At 35.1% G+C, this 22631-nt stretch overlaps 1 protein-coding gene across 6 annotated transcripts in view; it reads right to left on the bottom strand.

Annotated features, from left to right (window-relative positions):
• The window catches only part of SNCA (synuclein alpha), a 108353-nt gene extending 89662 nt beyond the window's left edge, over positions 1-18691 (bottom strand). Inside the window, exons 1-5 of one of the 6 annotated variants that reach the window (XM_081030457.1) lie at positions 18644-18691; positions 17898-18307; positions 15996-16141; positions 7097-7138; positions 1412-1554 (exon numbers count right to left, since the gene is read on the bottom strand). In XM_081030457.1, coding sequence (XP_080886583.1) covers positions 1412-1554; positions 7097-7138; positions 15996-16116 — 306 coding nt within the window. In that variant the 5' untranslated portion in view covers positions 16117-16141; positions 17898-18307; positions 18644-18691. Of the gene's footprint in view, positions 1-1411; positions 1555-7096; positions 7139-15995; positions 16142-16620; positions 16707-16964; positions 17063-17249; positions 17495-17610; positions 17840-17897; positions 18308-18643 lie in introns of those variants that run through there. The other 5 variants (XM_081030460.1, XM_081030455.1, XM_081030458.1 and 2 more) reach the window with 5 other exon arrangements.
• Positions 18692-22631: the final 3940 nt, after the last annotated feature.

The following is a 22631-nucleotide window of genomic DNA, read 5'->3' on the forward strand; positions in this document are numbered from 1 at the left end:
CCTGTTTTTTCATTATCTATGTTTTCACAATCCATCATGGTAGGCCTGCTAGATAGGATTAAATAGAATGGAGGCAGCCCGGCATAGTTTGCCAGCAAATAAAGCTACTTTCTTATCGTTTTCAGTATATCTAGTCCCAAATCATTTTGATTATAATTTTTGGATGGTTGAATAGCCACATTTACTATACGATCTGTATAATTGTTAAAGACACAGATTAAAGATCACTCTGGTTATTTACTTATCTCTTTCCTTCCTTTCCTCCTTCATTTAATAAATATTCCTTAATTGTCTACTGTGTCAGGCACTGTTCTAGACATGTGAGATATCAGTGAACAAAGTAAATATGTTCTACCCTCATGGCACGTATATTGCAGAAAGGGAGAAATAAAATAAACAACATACATAAAAAATAAGTAAGTGATTTTTCACTTTTAAAGGTGATAAATGCTTTGGCAAAAAAGGAAAAAAAAACTACAGAATAAAGAGATTAAAAATACAAGAGGTGAGGAGTATGGTTCCAATTTTAACCAGGTCAGGGTAAGCCTCATTGAGAAGGTGTCATTTAACAAAGATCCGAGGAGATGAGGGAGTAAGCCAAGTATATAAGACCTTTCCAGGGAAGAACTTTCCAGACGGAGGGAGGAGCCAGAGCAAGGGTATGCTTGATTTGTTTCAAGGAATAGCAATGAGACCATTGTGGCAGGGAAAAAGCAAAAATCGTTCTGTTGCTACGGTCATGAAATTTATAAAATTTCATCTAGTCAACACCTTATTTTTTATTCTTTATCTGTTTAAAATGAAAGTCATAATATATTTTATATAATCATACGAGAGTCACATTTGCAACCAGAAATGAAAAGTAAAATTTTTTTCTGAGAATTCTCAAATCACCCCAAAACCATGATTTCTGGTTGTTACGCCTTTTAAGTTTCTCAGTTCCCATTAAACATATATTTGGTAATAAACTCTTATATGATAAGCAAAAATGCCATTTAGTAGGTGATGTCATCATAAATAAATCAAGTAAAAGATCTTAATTTTGAAAATTTGGAGATTGGGTACAATGTGATTTGCTATATTTCAACAAAGAGAAATTCCAAGATTCATAGCTAACATGAAAACACCCATTCTTTCCGAAATGTCACTGTTCCTTTGGCATTTATTACATTCATTTCATTAACTTTCTTCCAGAATATGAAACAATCATGATTATTGTACATTTTTCATGACATTTATCTGAGTTACCACCTCAAAAAAGAATACCCATATAAAGGCAGTTCATTTTAATGATGGGAGGGTCAGTCAGCCCTCCCTAAGTAAGCATTTTAATTGTGTTTAGTGCCTTGCATGAAAATGCACTGTGATCTTACAGGCTTGCAAGTGTAACATAAAATGCATGCAACCATACCTTGCCCAGCTGGTCCTTTTTGCCAAAGCCAGTAGCGGCTGCAATGCTTCCTGCTCCCTCCACTGTCTTCTGTGCAACTGCTGTCACCCCTGTCACCACTGCCTCTCCAACATTTGTCACTTGCTCTTTGGTTTTCTCAGCCACTGGGATAAATCAAGAGCAACAACAGAATAAGGGATGATGGAAAGACAGCAACTTAAAATAATTTTATTTCCACTAGCTGTCAAGTTCTAAACATCTCTATTTACATACACACACCATAGAGAGCTGAAAAGTCAGAAGAAATAAAAGCTACAGAGCTTTCTACATAAGTGTGGTTCAGCCAAATACTGAATCTTTGTTAAAATATTTTGTTTTAATTATTAAAACTTGCTTCAAGTTTAATGATCATGAATTTAGATCCATGAGTGATTTGGGTTTGGTTTCCATTTTGTTAAGAAAAGTTTGCAGAAAGCTAGGCATGCAGGTACAGTTACAGTTGTATCAGACTCGGCATGAAATGTTTCTTTATTTCAATTTCAGTGTCAATTCTTTTACCTCACTAAAGAGGTTCATTTTTACCATATCTTCTGAGTCACGTGACATATCCATGCTCATATATGTCACTATCAGATATAAACAGTAGAGTAAGGGATGGTTATGAGGAAGCTTTGATCTTCCATAAAACTTCAGGTAGTTGAAACAGGAGAGTTTTTAATAATAAGATTGGTTTTCAATAATTTTAATGGAAACAAAGGAGCCAGACTTTAAGTAAAGTAGGAAAATGAAGAGGTTTGTTGAACACACTTAAAATTTCTTTTCATAAAACAAAATAGAATATGGTTCTGCAGTAGATTTTTTTGAAATAAGTTAAAAACTGAGAAAGACATTATAAATAATTTGAGATTGGATTTAGGAGAAATTGAATCTTATATCAAAAATTCTCCAAGACACTAGCCAATATAATTGTTGAATTGATCTTTCTGTATTACCTGCAATTTACATGCAATTACCAAGTAAAGGAAGCAGCAATAGAAAAGTTTATTTCCATTAAATGAGGAGTTCTGTGAAGGAGCGGCAAAAGATAAGAGAATCTGCTCTTTTAATAATTTCAAGGTCAATATAGAAATGAAACAACCCCTCTTCATCTAAACCTTATAACACTTGTGCTTATAAAGCCTAGGACTTGCATCTCTTATTTCTATCTATGCAATGATTGCCTTCTTTAATTTTTTCTCCCAAAACCCATTTTTCGTCTGCTTTTTCCCCACGTTTCAGAAATTTGGGGTTTTGAATGATACTCTTTCTCCGGGTCTCTCTTAAGCAAACAGAAACACAATTTCTTGTTATGCCTTATGCTTCTATACATCCTCTTTAGATAAATCACGGTCTGAGGAACATGAGGAATCACACTATGTCAGCTGTGAAATGTTATGTTCTTGTCACATGATTATTACACAGATTTCGTGTCACCAGTTGGGAGAGGCCAATGATTAAACAGTGTGGACAAAGCAATTTGGTTTTGAATAGACTATGTAGGCCATGCAAGCTAAAGTGGTCTGTGAGAATGGATAGGCTTATGCTGTGGTCTTAGGCAGTGTGGGAAGCTAAAGAGGCCCTAGAGTCTAAAATCAGGAAGAGTACACCTCAAGTATTGTGTAATAGTTGCCTTTTACCACTTCCGGTCTATGGCTGTTGCCTCCTAATGAGTAATGGCTATTCACAAGGCAACATTCAATTTAAATGCCAGTGAAAAGCTACACTGGAAATTTCATATTTTAAAGCATTTCAAGAATATTTATCCTTTAAAAATAGTGAATTATGTGCAAGCTGCCATTTTATCCCAAGAACATGAGTAGAACATTTTGTTTGCTAATGAACATTTTTGTTATAAAATCACAAAGACAAAAATAAATTTTGATCTTTTTACAGACTCACAATTTTTTTGCTAGCCACAAAAATTTAATTTTACAATATCTAGATAATTCTTTATATGTGAATAAAACAATCTAATGTAGGAGTATATTACTCCTGTACAGAAAACTATACAATAAACTGTGCTTTGTACTTTATTATAATTTCATTAGATTTTACCATTGTAAAAATAAGTAAATTAGTTACATTACAAAATGACAAAGTGTACAGGTAGCAATAAAAGATATATTTTAAAAGATTTCTGTAGGACTTGATTTATCAAGTGGTTTATACATTAACCTTGGCTCCTTTTTTCTCCTATTAAGGCCTTTTACACTGTTTCTCTGTTTATTGACCTTCCAAAAAAAAGGGTGAAAAACAAAAGAAAAACAGACACTTAAATTAGTACATTTTGCATCTAATAAAACTTTTTTTTTCTTAAAGGAAAAGACCTTATAACCAGTATCAAAAAGAATAACTTTCCTCCCAACCAATTGATAGTATATTTCAACTCGCTTATGTTTTCCTCCAAATGAACCAGTTTTTCCCATTTTGGTTCCCATTTTAGTTCCATCTGGCCAGAAGCCTTCATCCCTCTCAGCTATCTGTCTGTTTACTCAGCAAATTTAAGTTGGTGTTAAAACCTCTCAGATTCCATTTTAAAAACCTTGTTTCTCCTCCTGTGGTCCAATGAAATTCTAGATATATCTCTACTATTGAATTTTGTACATTGTATCATAATTATCCATTTCCCAGTGTGTCTGTCTACTTCCACCGGAGTATTTTAAGTATATTAAAATCACATTCTGTTTTATTTTTCTTTATATTATTTCACAGTAGGTATTCAATAAATAATTTTGAATGCATTAAAAGGAATTTTGTATATATCTGTAATTTATACATTAACTTCAATAATTAGATTTATATTTAACTTTAACTTAATAAAAATCTAGAAAGAAACGTGTTACCAACTTTTAGGATATAGCAAATCTAACCTTTGACATTAAAAATATATATAAAATTCACCTGAAACTAATAAAAAAAAGTTAATTTAAAAATTAAAAAAATAATAAAAATAAAAATATATATAAAATTAAGAAGATCTAGTCCAAGGAAATTTAAATGGTAACTTGTTGAAAGTTAATCGTGTTCATTATCATGTAATAAATTTCTATGATCAAAGTCTTCAGTGAATCTCCAAGAGAAATCTCTTTACACCATACATTTATGAGGGGAAAAAATGAATAAGCTGATACCATAATTTATTTTTAAATCACCTCAAAGACATGCCATTCAATAAGTCCAGATTAAGTACACTCTCATATTTTTCTAAAATGTGATACATTCAGTTCACAAGTAAAATAATGTCCTGAAATCAAAAACCAGGATTTAAGGTAGCGTTTTCTGGATTTTGTCTTGAGATTATCTAACTGGGAGAATTTATTTCCCTTGGTTTTACAAGTAGAAAAATTCCTGACCTAAGTTTACTAAAGTCTGTATTTCTGAAAAAAAACAGCTAATGGATGAATCTTGGGGAAGTTTTAACATGAGCTGATAAGGTATACTATATAATTGTTTCTCATTTCCATACTTTTAATAACTAAAAATAACACTTAATTCGCACTTATTATATACCTATAATAACCACTTTAGACCAAGTATAATGATGAGCAACCAGTTCTCCGTCTCTTTAACCACTGGAGTAATTATCTTAATCTTAGTTATCTTCATAATTGGAATTTGGAATTTTATAACCCTACTCAACACGTTAAGTAATTCATTTATTTGATATGGAAGAGGGATGATACTATTGCAGCTGATTTATACTAATACATTTCTCTTGCCAGACTATTAATGATAACATTTTTGATTTATACTAGTACTAGGCTGCTTGATTGGTACAATGGCTGTAAAGATTTTGGCAGCATTTTCCATAGTGTTCTGGGCAACACTAGTATTTAACAACAATTACTAGTAACTACTGAAAAAAGGTCAACAAAGTTTGAGAAACCCGGGCTTAAACTAAATTATGCAAATTCTTTATGGGAGGAAATCTCAGTTTCTTTAATATGCTATAGAAAGACACAATATGCAGTTTCCCAACATTATAGAACCATGAAAACATAAGCTGGTGGGCTACCATTCTTCAGAAAATATTTTGTAAAATATTGCCTTATTGTTCAAACCAGTTGCTGTGCATGCACACACACACACACACACACACACACATACACACACAAATACATACCCAAACCCAACTTTACATCCTATCATTCAGAAGGCTCACAAATTCTAACTTTGTCAGTAGTTATCCTTGCAGCCCATCTCCATAGTCTCTGTTAGATGATAGTGTTAGTTGTATTCTTTGATTTTTACCCAGGCTCAACCTTGTAACATGCCTATCTACTTTCCCAACATAGATTCTCCTTCAACTATCAGAATGGAATACTGTTAATCTAGGTAGGCCCTCTTCAAATAGTACAGTCTCCAACTGTCTGCTATTTAATTCTTATTAAAATCATGCTTAATAACATCATATTTATGGAAGGTTCCCTAAAAGGCAATTTACTTGTCTTGTCCAATACTGGATTGCAATAGAGCAAATGTAAGCTGCATACTTTAACTTAGCTTCTCGCAAAATCAGTTTCAATGGGTTCTGATTTAATTTTACACCCTCTTTTTTCATCAAAAATATGTATAAAATAGTCATTGAAATACTTTTCTCCACTAGCTGTAAAAATGCTGCTCAAGATAGGTCCGCTATAAAGTAACAAACAACACCTATATAATACATATTATTTGCCTTCAGTATTCTAGATGCTTTGTATACATTAATTTACTTACTTCTTTTAGAAAAATCCTCAGCTAGTAAGAAGTAAGCAGAAATTTGAACGGAGGAGGTCTGGCTCCAATGATTACAGTCTCAGCCACAATACTATTGTATTGTATAGTACTGTTAAATCTCCCCTCTGATTTTTCCCCATTTCAATTTTACAATTCAGTGATAGAAATATGTTATTTTTGTGAGGCACTATTATATTTATTGCTTTCTGATCATGTGAATTACATTTCTGATTATATCTCTTGTTTGATCACATTTCTCTGGAAGATTGCAGTACATACAACATGAAACTCAGTTATAGCAGGTATGGGCTCTTAATGTAGTCAAATTTTGGTCCTCCTTTGTTTTTTCTATTCTTTGACTACCATCCTCCTTCTCCTTATCAGAACCATGGCAATTTTCATCAGTTTTGCTGTTTTTTTCTTGTAATCTTCTTATAGATTTATTTAAATTCTTGTTGAAATTAGGCCAAATAGAGATAAATACAATAAATATTTTACTGATCATCTCAAGAGTGTTTCCTAAAATGTCTTCTGAATCATCATATAAATGTTATGATTAATATAGTTTAGTGTAATAATATTTTACTGTATATTACAAGAGGTTTTACTTTGAAAAATCACTCCTTGCATGTTATTTATGTTAGCAGTTTGCCAGAATATTAAGTTGGTCATAATACTCACCTAAAATACTATACTATTTTATTAACTACACATAACTGTTAATTCAGAGTCATGATTCTTGACAGTTAACTATATTGTGTTTGATTTATTTATAGTAAATACTTATTTAAAAATATTTAATAAAGAATTAAGGTTACAAAGTTGATGTTCCTTTAGAATGCTCCTCTATGGACACAGTGATTGATTACAATTGCATTCTGAATGATCTATGCAATTATTAGATATTTTCAATATCATCTCTGGATATAATAAGCTGATGGAGCTTACCTGTTGTCACACCGTGAACCACTCCTTCCTTGGTTTTGGATCCTATAAAAACAAACAAATTCAAAACATGAATTTCAAACTGGACTATATTGCTGATAGCTCATTTTAAATACAACTAACCAAAAAAAAAAAAAATCTCAACCTTTCAAAGCCCATATGCAAAGATATCCTCAGAACTACCAAACCTAAACCAAGGAAATGCGATAGTTACTATAACGGATAGAAGGAAGCAAAGCTAACAGGAGGTTCACGCCAATTAAGATTTTAGCACACATGTTGATTTTTTATCCCCTGGTGTCCCACTTCACATATCAACATAGAGAGAAGAAGAAAAACGTGAGATTACACTGGGCCTGAGCAGGAAGATGATTTTGGAATCAGAATGTAAAAGTTTTACTCAAGTTCAGTACAACAGAGAGATTACTTAACTCATGAAAAACAACTAGAAAGGGGAGAGAAAGAAGGAATCAACATTCCTTTGAACACATATTATGTAAAAGGCATTTTACATCTTATTTTATTTGATCTTCGTAACATACATTTCATATAGGTGTATTATGTTCATTTTGTGTATGAAGAAATTACAAATCAAAGTTAAATGATCCGTCAAAAGTTGCACAGTTAATAACTGACTACAAGCACATTCAGATTAAGATCTCTATGACTTTAAATGTATATATACTCTTCCCACTAAGCCAGGAAAACCTTTAGAAGGAATGCAGTACTTTATCATTCATGTATTACTAATGAAAGTTTCAAGGAGGGGCAAGATAGGATCTTTCTCGAAATCTGACCAACTTTTATACAAATAGTTTATTAACATCTGTCATTAAAACTGTTTAAATTTTTTTTTCAGAAGCTCTCTAATGTTAGATTTTTCAGTGTAATTCATACCAGTTTTTTAATAAAATATTTTTGAAGAAAATAACAATGGATTGGAAATTCATTTGAGAACTAACTAATAAGTCAAATAATGAAGTTCTATCAGATATAGAAGAATACAAAGAAGTGCGGACATAAAAAGTAGGAAATGATTGAAACCTGTATTTAAATATTAAAATAATCACCAATCTTAAGTTTAAAAACGCAGTTTTGCAAACCCTTACTAAGTATGCTAGAAATAACTGTAAACACATTTGAAAACAAAAAGTGTGAGCCTCAGTTTCCTTATCAGTAAAATTAATACATAAGATGAATTAAATAATTTTTAAGAAGGTGGGTTTTCAACTGGCAAGTGCAGCAGAATTAATTGGGTGGGAGTGAAGTTAAAAATGCTGACTATTGAGTCAAAACCTCAAATATTCAGTAAATATTAGCTACAGGTATTTACATTTTTAGTAACCCTCATGACCTAATGCAGGTAACTCATGGATTAAATTTGAGAAACAATGGTTCAAGGCATTTTCTAGTTCCAAATTTACTTAAAATTTAGAAGTACATAATTATGATTTAAATAATATGATGATCGATAAGATGTTCTAAGTAAATATACAGGATCACATTGAAAATGTTCATAAACTATATTTATGAAAATATAAAAATATGGCATTAAGTGAAATTTGCCTGTATCATATTTCAATTTCCATTTTACAAAATAGTCAAGGGAAGTTTCTACATTTAATAAAATAATTTATATGTATTTAAGAGCTTCCAATTTGAGTTTCTTTAAAGAAGTCAATTAAAATAAAACATACTCTATAGTTTTGTAAAATAGTTAAGATTGTCGGCTCTGGATTCAGAATTTCCAGATTTAAATCTTTATTTCACTATATAATAAAATATACATGATTCAGTCAATTTAAAGTTCAAAGGAAATTATACAGAAAAAGGTCTTAAAACTGGTGCATAGTAAATACTTAGTAAGTGATACTGTTATCATTATTTAAATACAATATTTATAAAGGGATTTGCAGTTTAAAACAGGGAAAAAATCACCAAATTATAAGTTCATATAAAGAAAATTGCAAAGTGTTAAATATGTTAAAGAATACAGGATAGTAATATATATACGCATATGTATATCAATGTATATATGCATATACATATACATACATTTACATACACATATGCATACTATGGTATGTGTGTTTGTACTTTGCAGGCAATGCTCATTTTGCATAGTCCCATAGGATTATAAAATGACTCTACACCAGCTGAGTTTAAGTTGTGGAAAGTGATATTAATAATCACTGATAAAATGAAGAATAATTAAGTGGTAAACAATTGTTCCATGACCTTTAGTATTTTTTATCAAAACTCTCTTAATCATTTATAAATGTACAGGGGAATAAAACATTAGAAAATTAATATGTACTTAGTATACTATAATTTAAAACACTGAAAATTAAAGTGTTTTATTTCTTTGTAAAAAACTTACTGAGTACTTTAAACACTGCTGTCTTCTTGTTCTCATATAACTTCCTATAGGGAGAGAGCATCTTTTCTAAACCTTAGAAAATTTGTAAATGTGGAGCAGTTTCCACAATGTTATCCTCTATGCTTTTGATGTCATGACATGTCTTTGACTATTCTTTGAAATGGAGGTGTTTTTGTGGCACCACTTCCTCTGGGATATCTTCCCCTTATTCATCACATGAAAAGGAATTCATCACAATTCCTTTTCAGTTATGCATTTTTATAAAATATTGTGTGAATTTTTTACTGGGAGACAGGGCAGCAACACAAGTACAGGTTTTGCTCTCTGCATGAACTGACAAGCAGTTGTGCAGTGACCAATCACCAACAGACTTTGAAAGAAGCAATGTGATTTGATCATGGATTACAATGGGTTTCTGTTATTTATGCAGTGATTTGTGACCTAAGAGCTAAGAGCTGTTTGTATTTTTTGCAACCACTCGCAGTTTATGTATTGTGGTCACAGAAATTTCAACTGTGTTGTTAGGGACTGGTGTTATTTGATTATCTGTGGTGACTGAAATTCGTGTATCCTGGAACTATGTTCAGTGAAAACAGCCTGTACTTGAGAGCATATTTCTTATCACTACCCACCTGCCACCCCTTGCTACCCATATGGTAAAAAAAATGACTAGCAGAAAAAAAACGTTTAACAACTTGTCTATGGTCTTTCCTCTCTGCCTCAGTAGTAACTAAGAATTTGACCATTGGCTAAATTACAGACTGTATCCTGAATCAAGATAAATGAGAGTCTTGATAAGGTTGCTTCTTTTAATTGATGAAAATCTGTAATTGAAAACATGTAGCTACAAAATAGGTGTCAAGTGGCTATGTGACTAGAAAGATATAAAAGCCAAAGGAACACTAGAACTGATGGCTTTCTTGAGCTAAGGTGGCCCACATGTAGCCCATCTTTTCTCGCATGGCTTCACAAAATTGTGAGTGGAAAGTGTCAGAAGTAATGCTTAGGAGTCACAAGAACTCAACTATGCTGTCGTTGTGCATGTTCTGTTGACTTTCTGGTGCAGGTTAAGCACATTGTGAGTTGAGAGTTTGATTTTAACCCACACTCTGGACTACTATTGCTTATTGGAAAAAGTGTCATTTAGAAGACTTTTGAAGGTCATTTTCTCGCCTTTACTGTTGTAGTACTTGGCATTATACACAGAGAACAAATTTTTTTCTGCTTTTGAATTTGACTTGCAATATATAATTTCTGAGGCATTTGATTGAGAACCTTTGTCTATTAAATTGAAGTATATTAATTGAAAATTTGCATATATCACAAAAGGAGAATGTACTTGCACAATCATAAATAAAACATTGGTTCTTATGATAGTTCTTCAATTAATTAAAATATAGCTTCCAAAAGTATGATACTATAAACGAATAACATTATTTTTTACATGATGTTTATGAAAACAGTGTGCTAAACTTCTTCAGCCATAGTGAAATTAGAAAATATATTTTAGTCACTTCCACGCTTTCAAACTAGTATTGATAATAGGTTTTGTAATAAAGGATGAAAAGATAAAAGAAAATATATTGATAAAGTAATTATTCTGTTGCAGAGTTTGATAAAAATAGCCATGGCTCCTACATATATTAGTGTGCATTACAAAAATCCTCAACAAAATGTTAGTGAATTAAATCCAGAAATGTATAAGAAGAATTTTATATACCATAACCTAGTGGGATTGATTCCAGATATTGAAGTCTAGTTCAATGTTCAAAAAGTAAAGTAATCCATCACATCCACAGGTTAAAAAAAGACAAATCACATGATCTTATCAATAGATGCAGAAAAAGTATTTGCCAAAATTTATGATAAAAACTCCCAGTAAACTACAAATAAAGGGGAATTCCCTCAACTTAAAAGAATATTTACAAAAATCCTACAGCTAACATAGTATTTCATGGTGAGAAACTAGAAGCTTTCCTACTAAGACCAGGAGCAAGGATGCCCTTTTCATCACTCCTTTCCAACATCATCCTGGAAGTCCAAGCTAATGCAATAGTACAAGAAAAGGAAATAAAAAGTATATTTGGAAAGAAGAAATAAAACTGTCTTTATTTGTAGATGACAATAGTGTATGTAGAAAATCCAAAAGAATCAAAACAAAACAACAAACACAACAAAACAAACCCTTCTGAAACTAATAAGTGATTACAGCAAGGTTGCAGGATACACAGTTAATAAATAAAAGTCAACTACTTTCCGATATATTAACAATCAATAAGATGAATTTGAATTTAAAAGCAAAATGCCACTTACATTAGTACCCCCAAAATGGAATTCTTAGGTATAAATTGAACAGAATATATACAAATCTATATAAGATAAAAGACAAAGGTCTGATGAACAAAATCAAAGAACTAAATAAATATAGAGATAGTCTGTGTTCATGAATAGAAAGACTCAACATTGTCAAGATGTCATTTCTTCCCAATTTGATCTATAGTTCAATGCAGTCCCAATCAAAAGCCCACCAATTTATTGTATGGATATACATAAAACAGATTCTAAAGTTTATGTGGAGAGGCAAAAGGCCCAGAAGAGCCAATACAATATTGAAGAAGAACAAAGTTAGAGAACTGACACTATCTGACTTCAAGACTTAATATAAAGCTAGAGTGTAGTAGTGACAAAAGAATAGACAAATGGATCAATGGAACAAGAGCCCCAAAAAAGAACCACATGCTCATAAATATAGTCAACTGATTTTTGACAAAGTAGCACAGGCAATACAAATGGAGCAAAGATAGTCCTTTCAACAAATGATGCTGAAACAACTGGACATCCATGTGGAAAAAAAAGAATCTACATACTAACTTTACACTCTACACACACACACACACACACACACACTAAATAAATAAATAAATAAATAAATAAATAAATAAATAAATAAATAAATAAATAATAAACACCACACGCCTCGAAAGGAATCATAGCCATAAATATAAGATGTACAACACGTAGAAGATAACAAAGGACAAAACTTCTATGACCATGGGAATGTCAATGGCTTTTTATATACAACACAAAGATATAATGCAGGAAAGAACCAATTAACTGGATTTCATTAAAATTAAAATCTTCTCTGGGAAAGACAATGCCAAAAGAATGATAAAACAAGCGACAGGCTATGAGAAAATGTTTGAAGAACTTACATCTGAAAAGGGATTGTTATCCAAAATATACAAAGAACTCTCAAAACTCAACAATAAGAAAATAAATAACCCAATTATAAAATAGGCAAAAGACCTGAACAGACACCTCACCAAAGATTTACAGATGGCAAACGAGCATATGAAAAGATTCTCCACATGGTATTTCACCAGGGAAATGAAAATTAAAACAGCAATGAGATGCCAGTACACACTTGTCAAAAGGGCCAAAATCCAAACACTAGATGCTGGTGAGGATGTGAAGCAACAGGAACTCTCATTCATTGCAGGTGGGAATGGAAAATGGTACAGCCCCTTTGGAAGAGAGTTAGCAGTACCTTAGAAAACAAAGCATATTCTTACCATACGAGCTAGCAGTCGTATTTACCCAAAGGAGCTGAAAACTTATATCCACACAAAAACCTGCACATGGATGTTTATAGCACCTTTATTCATAATTGCCAAAACTTGGAAGAAACCAAGATGTCTTTTAGTAGGTGAATGGATAAATTTTGGCACATCCAGATGATAGATTATTCAGTGCTAGAAAGAAATGAGCTGATAAGCCATGCAAAGACATGGAAGAACCATAAATGTGTATCACTAAGTAAAAGAAGTCACTTTGCATAGGCAAAATGCAATATGATTCCAACTATATTACATTCTGGAAAGGCAAAACTATGGAGAGAGTAAAAAGATTAGTGGTTGCCAGGGGCTAGGCGAGAGGGATGAATAGACAGAACAGAGAGCATTTCTAGGGCATTAAAACTACTCTGTATGATACCAGCATGCTAGATACATGTCATTATACATTTGTCCAAACCTATACAATGCATAACACCAAGAATGAACCCTAACGTACGTTGTGGACTCTGGGTGATAATGATGTGTCAGTGTAGGTTCATCATTTGTAACGAATATACTACTCTGGTGGGGGGTATTTATTAATAGGGGAGGCTGTGCAAGATTGGGGACAGGGGGTGCATGGGAAAACTCTGTACGTTCCTCTCAGTTTTGCTGTGAATCTAAAACTGCTCTAAATAATGTGTTTAATCTTTGTACAGTATGCTTTATTACTCAAATGTTGTTTAATTATGACATTCTCACAAAAATTCTGCAAGGTAGTTGCATTAATCAAAATTGTGGTTTTACAAATGAAAAAAGTGACATTCAGAGAGGTCAAGTAACTTCCCTAGTATCCTAAAGGTAATAAATAGTGTAGGTTGTACAAGAATTTAGGTTTGTCTGACATAAAGTAGAAAGTTTATGTTCTTTCTATTTTACCAGGAGTCAACAAATGACTGCCTGTGGGCTAAATCACCTCACCACCTGTTTGGTAAGACTAAGTCTTATAGGAACACAGTCACGTTAATTATTCTCTGTGGCTTCTTTCACACTATAGCAGCCAATGAAACAAAGATATCATGGCCTAAAATATTCATTATCTAGCCCTTTATAGAAAAAGGTTGCCAACAACTGAACTATACCATTGTGTATTCCCATGGTCATTTCTCATCCTAAGTCCTGTGTTTGAGTTCAACTTTTACTTAGACATCATAACATAACTAATAAATAATTTACACAACATACCATGTGTTAAATACCATGATAGACATTAAACATGATTTTTTAATATGACATGTACACAAATTACAATTTTGTGTAATAACCTCAGAGTGAATAACAGAATAATTTTTGAAAATAAAATTTGATTTGTCCAAACTCATTCTTGACAATGAAAACAAATAAGTATTCCAGATGATAAAAATCTGTTTATTACCTGGAAAAGAACAATGCAGTAATTTAATATTAGTAGTTTCTGGACTCACTACAAACCAACTGAGTGAATGTTATCATCGTAAAAGAATCTTTATAGTTACTAAGTTATAAGTTAGTTATAGTTAGTTACTAAGTTATAGTTACTAAGTTCAGTTTGAGTAACTGAACTCAAAGAATAGTTGCAAGCATGTACTCACACAACTTGGAAAACTGGAGACAAATATAAAGATACTATCTGCATGTCACTGATTCAGCATTCTAAATTCCATCTAAAAAGATATAATTCACACTTCACACACACACACACAAAACAAACTTGAAATTAACTCATCAATTTTTTCTCTTGTAACATTTTAATTCAATGACTTTTCTGAAAAATATGTTTTCAGATCTAGAAAGTAATTTAACTGAAGATTTGTGGTAAGATCAACCAACATTGAAAAGTTTATGAACTCTGAACAGTGAGAAAAAAAATAATATGAGAGGCATTCATAAAAATCATTCTAAGTATAACTTTTCTCCAGCCCATCTCTGTTAGAGAGACAGTGTAGGTTTCTATCACCCCACAGATAGGCATGGTACCCAATATGTTCATCCTTCACCTTTCTGTTCTTCCTGTGGCTACTGCTGCTACCGGCCAGGGCCACCAGAGAATGTGGAAAAACTCAGGAGGGGAGAGGAAAGGCAGAATGGGCTCTGCCTGAGTGTGTGCGTGTGTGTGTGTGTGTGTGTGTGTGTCCCTGTGGATAACTGTTTATATATGTGTATTCCTTCCCCCAAAGAATTTAAAGTTTGTAAAATAACACACAACCTGAAAAAGTTCAAGATAAGAAAAAGAGAGTCAGGGTCCGCATGAATACTCCAAGGTGGGAATTGAGGAACAGGTAGAAATGTTAAGCAACAACCTCATTATTTATTATATGTATCAGTGGATAAATGAACTATATAAATGTTTTTGAGATATTAGTAGCTGCCCTCAAGCACTCCTTTGAGCTTAGTTTCTAGCTTGCCAAATGGTCACAGGAATAACTTCTCCAAAGGTGGTTCTGTCCTTTCCTTTTCTGGGCCATAGTAGGTCTCTTTTTAGGTATCCCCTGGCCATTTCAAGGTATTACTTAAAAAAAAAAAAAAAAAAGTATACCCTAAAATTAACAAATATTATTCAGGATAATAAAAGAAATCAACCCATGAATGATTTTGATTCTTAAAAATATTGATTATTTTTTAAAAGACTGAATTTTTTAAAAACATCCTCTGAAATATAGTCATTTATGCACAGAAACGTTTTTAAAAAGAAACAAAAAAAATCCCAAGTTTTATTGAGAAATTCAATAATCTGGAAAAACAAAAGATTAGACCCACTTTTTGCTATTAGCTCAAACATACACAGTCAGGTATCTCTGACTCAGTCTATCCTTTTGACAAGTGATGATGAAACAATGAATTAAGTGAGAAATACCACCATTGAGAGCATCAATTATCCTAACCCATTGGTCACAAATAAATGTCAAAATGGCATTTGGGGCTTACCTACCTACATAGAGAACACCCTCTTTTGTTTTTCCTGCTGCTTCTGCCATACCCTGTTTGGTCCAATCAGCAGCAGCCACGACTCCCTCCTTGGCCTTCGAAAGTCCTTTCATGAATACATCCATGGCTAATGAATTCCTTTACACCACACTGGAGAACACAAAATGCACTTTGAATGAGAACTTTTGGGTAAAACAAAACAAAACTATAACCACCCAAAGTAAAATCCCCTGAAAGGTCAGTAAAACTCCCCAAAGCATGAGACTTTTTTAAATGCACCCTTAGACAAAGAAGTCTTCTTTTTCTTTTTTCTTTCAGTTGTTCCATTACAAATTTAGCACCCCTATCCATCTTGGCTAGTAAAAGTCTAGCCGCCTAAACATGGTTTAGGATGAATCATCTCAGCTGTTCTTACTGCATTTCCAAAGTGGAGGTGCATGACCTCCATGCACCCCCTCTTTCAACTTCCCAGGGTCCAAATGGCGGCAGTATAACGTTAGAAGTACGTTTAGAAGATGGATCACAAGGAAAGAAAGGGAGCTGGAGGCATGGGGTCAAGGACACCTAAAATAAATCCAAGAAGAGGGCTAATAGGTTGATCAGGGAGAGCAGGGAAGAGGCCTCCTCACCCTGGGTGTGGCCGAACCTCAGGCCCTCTGCGAGCCCAGCCCCGGTAGCTCTAATCCACAGGACCATCCACCCCCGCCCCCAGCTATCTACACGGAGCAGGCGCCTGTTCACACCCGCCGGCAGTCTGGAGACTCCCGCCCGACACCTGCGGGGGTGTTCTCTGCGCGCGCGTAAACCTACTCCCTACCCCGCACCTGTTAACCCCTTACCATCGGTTGACTTGCCCTCTCTGCACTTCCATTTCATTATTTACCAAACACAGGTAGTTGTGGACTGTACTGAGAGAACCGTGAGGGCGTGCTGGGGTATTTAAGACAAGAGAGAAATAAAGTTGGACGCTCACGCTCCATCCAACATCCTTGCGTTTCCCAAAGGAAAAGCGATTCCTTGAGAAGCCTCATCTCTCCGTTTCTGAGGACGAGACGAGGGAAGTCTGTAAAGCTAGAGGAAAGCCTGGTCACTTACTTTCTTCAAGCTACCAAAGGGACATACCCATCTCCCAAATTAGATAGAGCGGGTCCTCTCTGCCTGCAGCCCCCCCCCCCCCCAGGCGTCCACAATGACTCCTCTCCCACCAAGTGTTCGCCAGGCTTTCCAAAGCTGCCCATTCAGATCCACAGGTACTTACCCGAGTGCCTCTGTTCCTCAGAATTACGATACCACCACCCCCCTCGCGTAAAAAAAATTAAACAATTCCCAAATCTTATTTAAATGGGAAAAGGGAGGGTAAGGAGAGCACGGGAAGGGCCGAGGCGGCACCAGACGAGGGACAGTCCCCAGAGGAGGCCGCCGTCAGCACCACCCGGCGACGAGAGGCCAGGGGCATGGGAGGCAACCCGCGAACCTGTCGTCCAATAGCCACTCCCCGTCCCCAGCGCGAGAGCATCCCAGAGAAAGAGGCAGAGGGAGGGAAGGGAAGGCGGGGGAGAGCACGGAGGACGCTAAAGGAAAGGCTGGGCCCCCAGGTCGGCTCCAAAACCAGCACACACCTCACCCGCGTCCCCGCGCTCAGTCACTCGTCCCCTTCCTTGGGTCCCTTCTCGTCGTCGCGATCTTTCTCTTCTTTTTCCTCCTCCTCCTCCTGTGCTCAACACCCCCGCAGCTGATTTGTCAGCGCCTCTCCCCTCCCCTCTCCTGCCTCTCGCTGCTTTCCACGCCGCCTGCACTTCACTCCTCTTCTGGTTGGGGATGGGGATGGGGATGGGGATGGGGATGGGGATGGGGATGGGGATGGGGATGGGGATGGGATGGGGAGGGGGTGGGGGGAAAGCGGTACCTTCAACTCCAGCCACCCGCCTGGTCCTGGAGGCAGGAAGGTGCGGGTGTTCCGAGCTTCACCTCAAGTTCAGAGTCACAGGGAGCCGTTAAGCTTGGCTGACAGCTCTCTCCCTCTTTCCCTCCCCCGTCTCTGCCTTTCCTTCTGGATCCTCACGGGGACCCCCAGATCAGAACCTACCTGCGGGCGTGGGGGTCTGAGGGATCAACCACCAAAACTAGAGCCAAGCTCTTGGGGAGCGGCTGAAGGGGACAGCTCAAGAAGGTCCTCACATGGGCCCCGCCAAGAGCACGTTTCCCTCGGATCGCTAAAATTTGATTAATGGTCGTAGGACCCAACGTTAAGGGTGCTTTCCCTTAAATATCCTCTATTTTCGTTTGCTCTGAACCTTGCCTGTACCCGAAAGGACCCTGGGGGTAGAGAGGAGACAAATAAGGAAGAGTTACAGGTTGAGGAGGCAGGAGAAGGCTTGTCAAATCCTCTTCCCACTGCACTATCACCATTTTCTTTTCCACCAATCAGGGGCTGCCAGACGCAGGTTTTCCCATCAGCTGAACAAGGAATAAATATTCCTTAGCCGTCGAAACCAAGCGGTCGTAAGGCTTTTCGATATCGAAATGGAATTTACTTTGAAGAGTCCAGTGCCTGGTGCAGGAGACAAACCTAGCGTGGTTTATGCTCCTGAACCATCATATCCAATTTCTTCTTGGATCCCTTCTGAAACCGCGATTTTACACACCACTCACCTTTCTGACACCTGATTCACGTTGTCCTCGGAGCTGACACCCCCCTTCCGCCCCCCACACACAGACACACAAACACGCGACAAACCCGCGCAGGCTTCAAGACAATTATTGCATCGTTTAATACATTTTCACCTCTTTCAGAGCTGGAGGGAAAAAAACTGTTCCCGGATCACACCGAATGGAGATCCAAGCTCCTCCTTTGCTTTTTTCTGCCTGGATTGGGAGGGTGATTTTTAGCACTGGAAGGGAAAAATAAGTCTTTACGATGCGTTTTTATTTTGTTTTATATTTTTTGGGGGGTCTTTCACCCTTGCACTCACTTGTGTTTGAAATCTGAGTAAAATGCAATTTAAATCTACAAAGTAACCATTTGAAATCAAAAGGGACAGGAAGCAAGTATACATTATTGATTAAACAACTCCTTGCATCACTGGTCTACACTTTTTAAAAGTAGGCTTTCCAAAACTCTGTGTTGTTTCCTTGGGGTCAGAGAAAGAAGGTTAAACTTGAAAGTTGGTTTGTTGTATGGCTTTGAGAATTTTCTACAAGTTTTGTCCTCTTTCAGTTTTCTTGTAAATGAGGAGTTAACCCAAATAACACCTCTCTTTTTGACCTTTTATTATGGGAAATGTTTAAACATATACAAAAGTAGAGAAAATAAAAGACTCTCTTGTGAATAGTACACAACTTCCACCATTTTTTAATTTATGGCTAGTCATCTATATGCCTGTCCACTTCCCAATTTTTATCACTTCTCCTTCTGCACTTTTTACTAAATTCCAAGAATTACATGTCTTTTTCATCTGTAAATATTTCAGCATGCATCCATGACAGATAAGAACGAATAATGGATAACAACAATAGTGTTTAGATGGTCTTTTTTTTAACTGAAGTATAATTTATAGACAGTGAAATGATCAAACCTTAAGATCTTCAAATTAGTTTTGAAAAACATGCATTTATGTAGCTCACACCATTTTGAAGACAGAACAGTTTCACAACCCCAGAAAGTTCCTTCCTGTCCTTCTTAGTTGTGCATATTCAAGAATTTCAAAAACGGAATCCTACAGTATGAAGTTGTTTTTTGTATCTGGCTCCTTTCACTCAGCATAATATGTGTGAAGTTCATTCATGTTGTCGCATACATCAGTAGTTTGTTTCTTTTTATTCCTCTTGGTTATTTTTTTTTATTACTGACAATGATAAATGTTTTCCACTGTGACCCATCACAGCTAGGTCCCTTGATAGACCATTATGACAATTATTTAATATATTATTTCATATGACATATTTATAGTTTAACAAGAACTTCTGAAGGGGAGGAAATGACTAATATTTTAGGCCCCACTGCAGACCAATGAGAGAATTATTTTGAGCAGTCGTTACTTTTTTGTCTTTGCTATAGGACACCATGATTCCAAACCTTTAAATTGTACTTGGCAAAGGACCAATGTACTATATTATTTAATCATAACAAGTGGGTAAGTTAAGTTTTATTATGTTTTATTGACAGGGAATCTGAAGCTCAAAGATTTTCAGTAACAGAACTAGATTGTCTAGTTCTTGAGTAGCAGAGCTGAGATAATCTAGCAGGAACTGTTCCAGAAGGCACATTTGTCTCCAGAATTAGCATTTACTCTCTGGAACCTTACAAATGGGTTATGTTATCAAATGAGAAGGAAAAGGTGAGATCCACCTGTGTTAGACATAACCTTTAAATTTGGATGTAACAATGGAAATACAGGAGAATTTATGTTATTATAAAACAGTGCATTCATATTTGACATTTTGCCTTTTCTATATTGGTAATTTTCAGCAGGGGGAGATGATTCTTCACAACCCACACACACAAAAAAATGCAAAACAATTTTTTTGTCATTTTAAATTACAAGTTTATGTTTTACTCCTCTTTTCGCCCGTTAAAGTGCTTTGAACATAGTAAGCATTCAATAAACTTTTAATTACTAATAATATTAATAGTGACATTATTTATGTTCTTCCTGTAGTCACTTAGCTCTGTATTCGTAAAGCGGCAGAACTACTCAAGAACAAAGGGAACTGAATGCTACTAAAGATTTTTTTCATCATGGATTGATAGAATGGCCTTGAGTAAAATTTTAACTCTCTGAATATAACTTTAAAAATAATCTTATTGAATGGCCTGTACCTCATAAGGGATATAGAAGAATAATCTATTGGGAAATATTACTAATTTGTACATTTTCTTAGTGTACATCATACATGTTTGGCTTTCTCTTTGACAAATGAATTCTAAATATTTTGCTACTCTTATATAGGATTGTTGTATTTGAGTTTAATACAGTAAATGAGTTACAGATTAACATCCTATGAAACGCATAGTTAACCTAAACTCTCTTTGTCTTCTCATTAAACACGGATTTTTAGGTGTGCCATGTAGCAAGCTTGTGCCGCAATGAAACAACGTGAAAAATGAGGAATCTGCCCATGACCAAGTGATTAAAGAGATTTTAATCTGTTTCTTATCTTCTCTTTGCACCTTCCTCTCATGCTATGCAAATGTATGAAAAATATCAGGTAGTGAGATCTTGGTTGGCTCCCTTGTAATTTCCTAGTGGGCATAGAGAGGAAAGCCTAATGCATATAGTTGGGATGGCACTGTGTATGATTTTGGAAAGAGGCTGAGCTTGAAACAGGGCAATAGTGTTACTCGAAAGAGATATAAAGAGCAATGAAGAGAGAGTATAGCATTCAAAGAAGATTCTCTAGTTTGACCCCAGGGACAATTTCATGTTGTTGTTACAGTACTGTTGGCAACACAAAATAATGGACATTTATTCCAGCATAATATAGTTTATTATATTTATTAATATGATAATATTAGTATATCCTCAACAATGTAGAAATTGTGACCACAGGAAAGTGCCATGCAAAGTACATAAAATTAAATTGTGTATCATTTTAAATATCCCTGTGTTTTTTGTGGTACTAAAGATATGAGGACATGCAAGAATCCAATTTAAAGTCTTCAAAGTCAGACAGAAGAGACATTTAAATAATTTAGGATCAAAAAAGTTGAGATGAGTATTAGAAGGAGAAACATTTATGAGTTCAAGAAATGCACTAAAACCTGGTGAACATCGTTGACTTCTAAGAGTGGAGAAACTGCATACAAGTTAGACTTGTATCACTAATCCAGAGCAAGTATCTAACCTCTCTAAATCTCTAATTTTTTTATTTACAAAATGAGGATGACATTTTACTTGTGTGATTGTTGTAAGGAATAAATAATATAGTTTTAGTAAAGAACAAAGCAAAGTGGAATCTGTCAATACAAGTAGTTATTATCTAGCCCCCATGTTTCAGGGTGCCTTAAGAAATACTTTTTCATTGCAGTAGTTTTCAACATTTTTCCAACCGCCCCCAACCTCCCATCTCACCCTAAACACACTTAGTTATCTAATGCCTCCTCATCAATAACTTTGGCTTACTATGGTATGTAGGTAAAAAATTTCCCACCATGGATGGAAGTTCTGAGGAGATAGGATGGGGGGATTTAAGGAGCATTGATAGGAGTCATTAATTTAAAATCTGCCAAAAATCTTTTTTCACCCTAATGTGTGGATTACATCATTCACAGCAGATCACATCAGTAGCCCGAAGAAATATAGTGACAGTGGTAGAATTAATATTCTCTATCTTTATTGACAGTTTTATATTCTTGGAAGCTGGTTTCTTTAAAGGCGCAGTGTAAGAGCTCTGTATAAATTCTGTTGATTTGCCGAGGGAGAAAAATAAAATGATGTAACAAATGTTGTTCCAAGTTAGCCACACTTGTGACAGCAACTCTAAAAGGCTTCAGAATGAATATCCAATTCAGAGATAAACTCAGCCTCTAATGTTCCAGGTGAGTGAAGAATGGACAGACTGATAAGACAATGACAAATCTACTTCTGCTTCTCAACTGCATTTGTGTTCAGAAAGGCAGAAAATAAATGAATGAAAAAAC

Source organism: Rhinolophus hipposideros, assembly GCF_964194185.1.
Source record: "Rhinolophus hipposideros genome assembly, chromosome: 1".
Lineage (NCBI taxonomy): Eukaryota > Metazoa > Chordata > Mammalia > Chiroptera > Rhinolophidae > Rhinolophus > Rhinolophus hipposideros.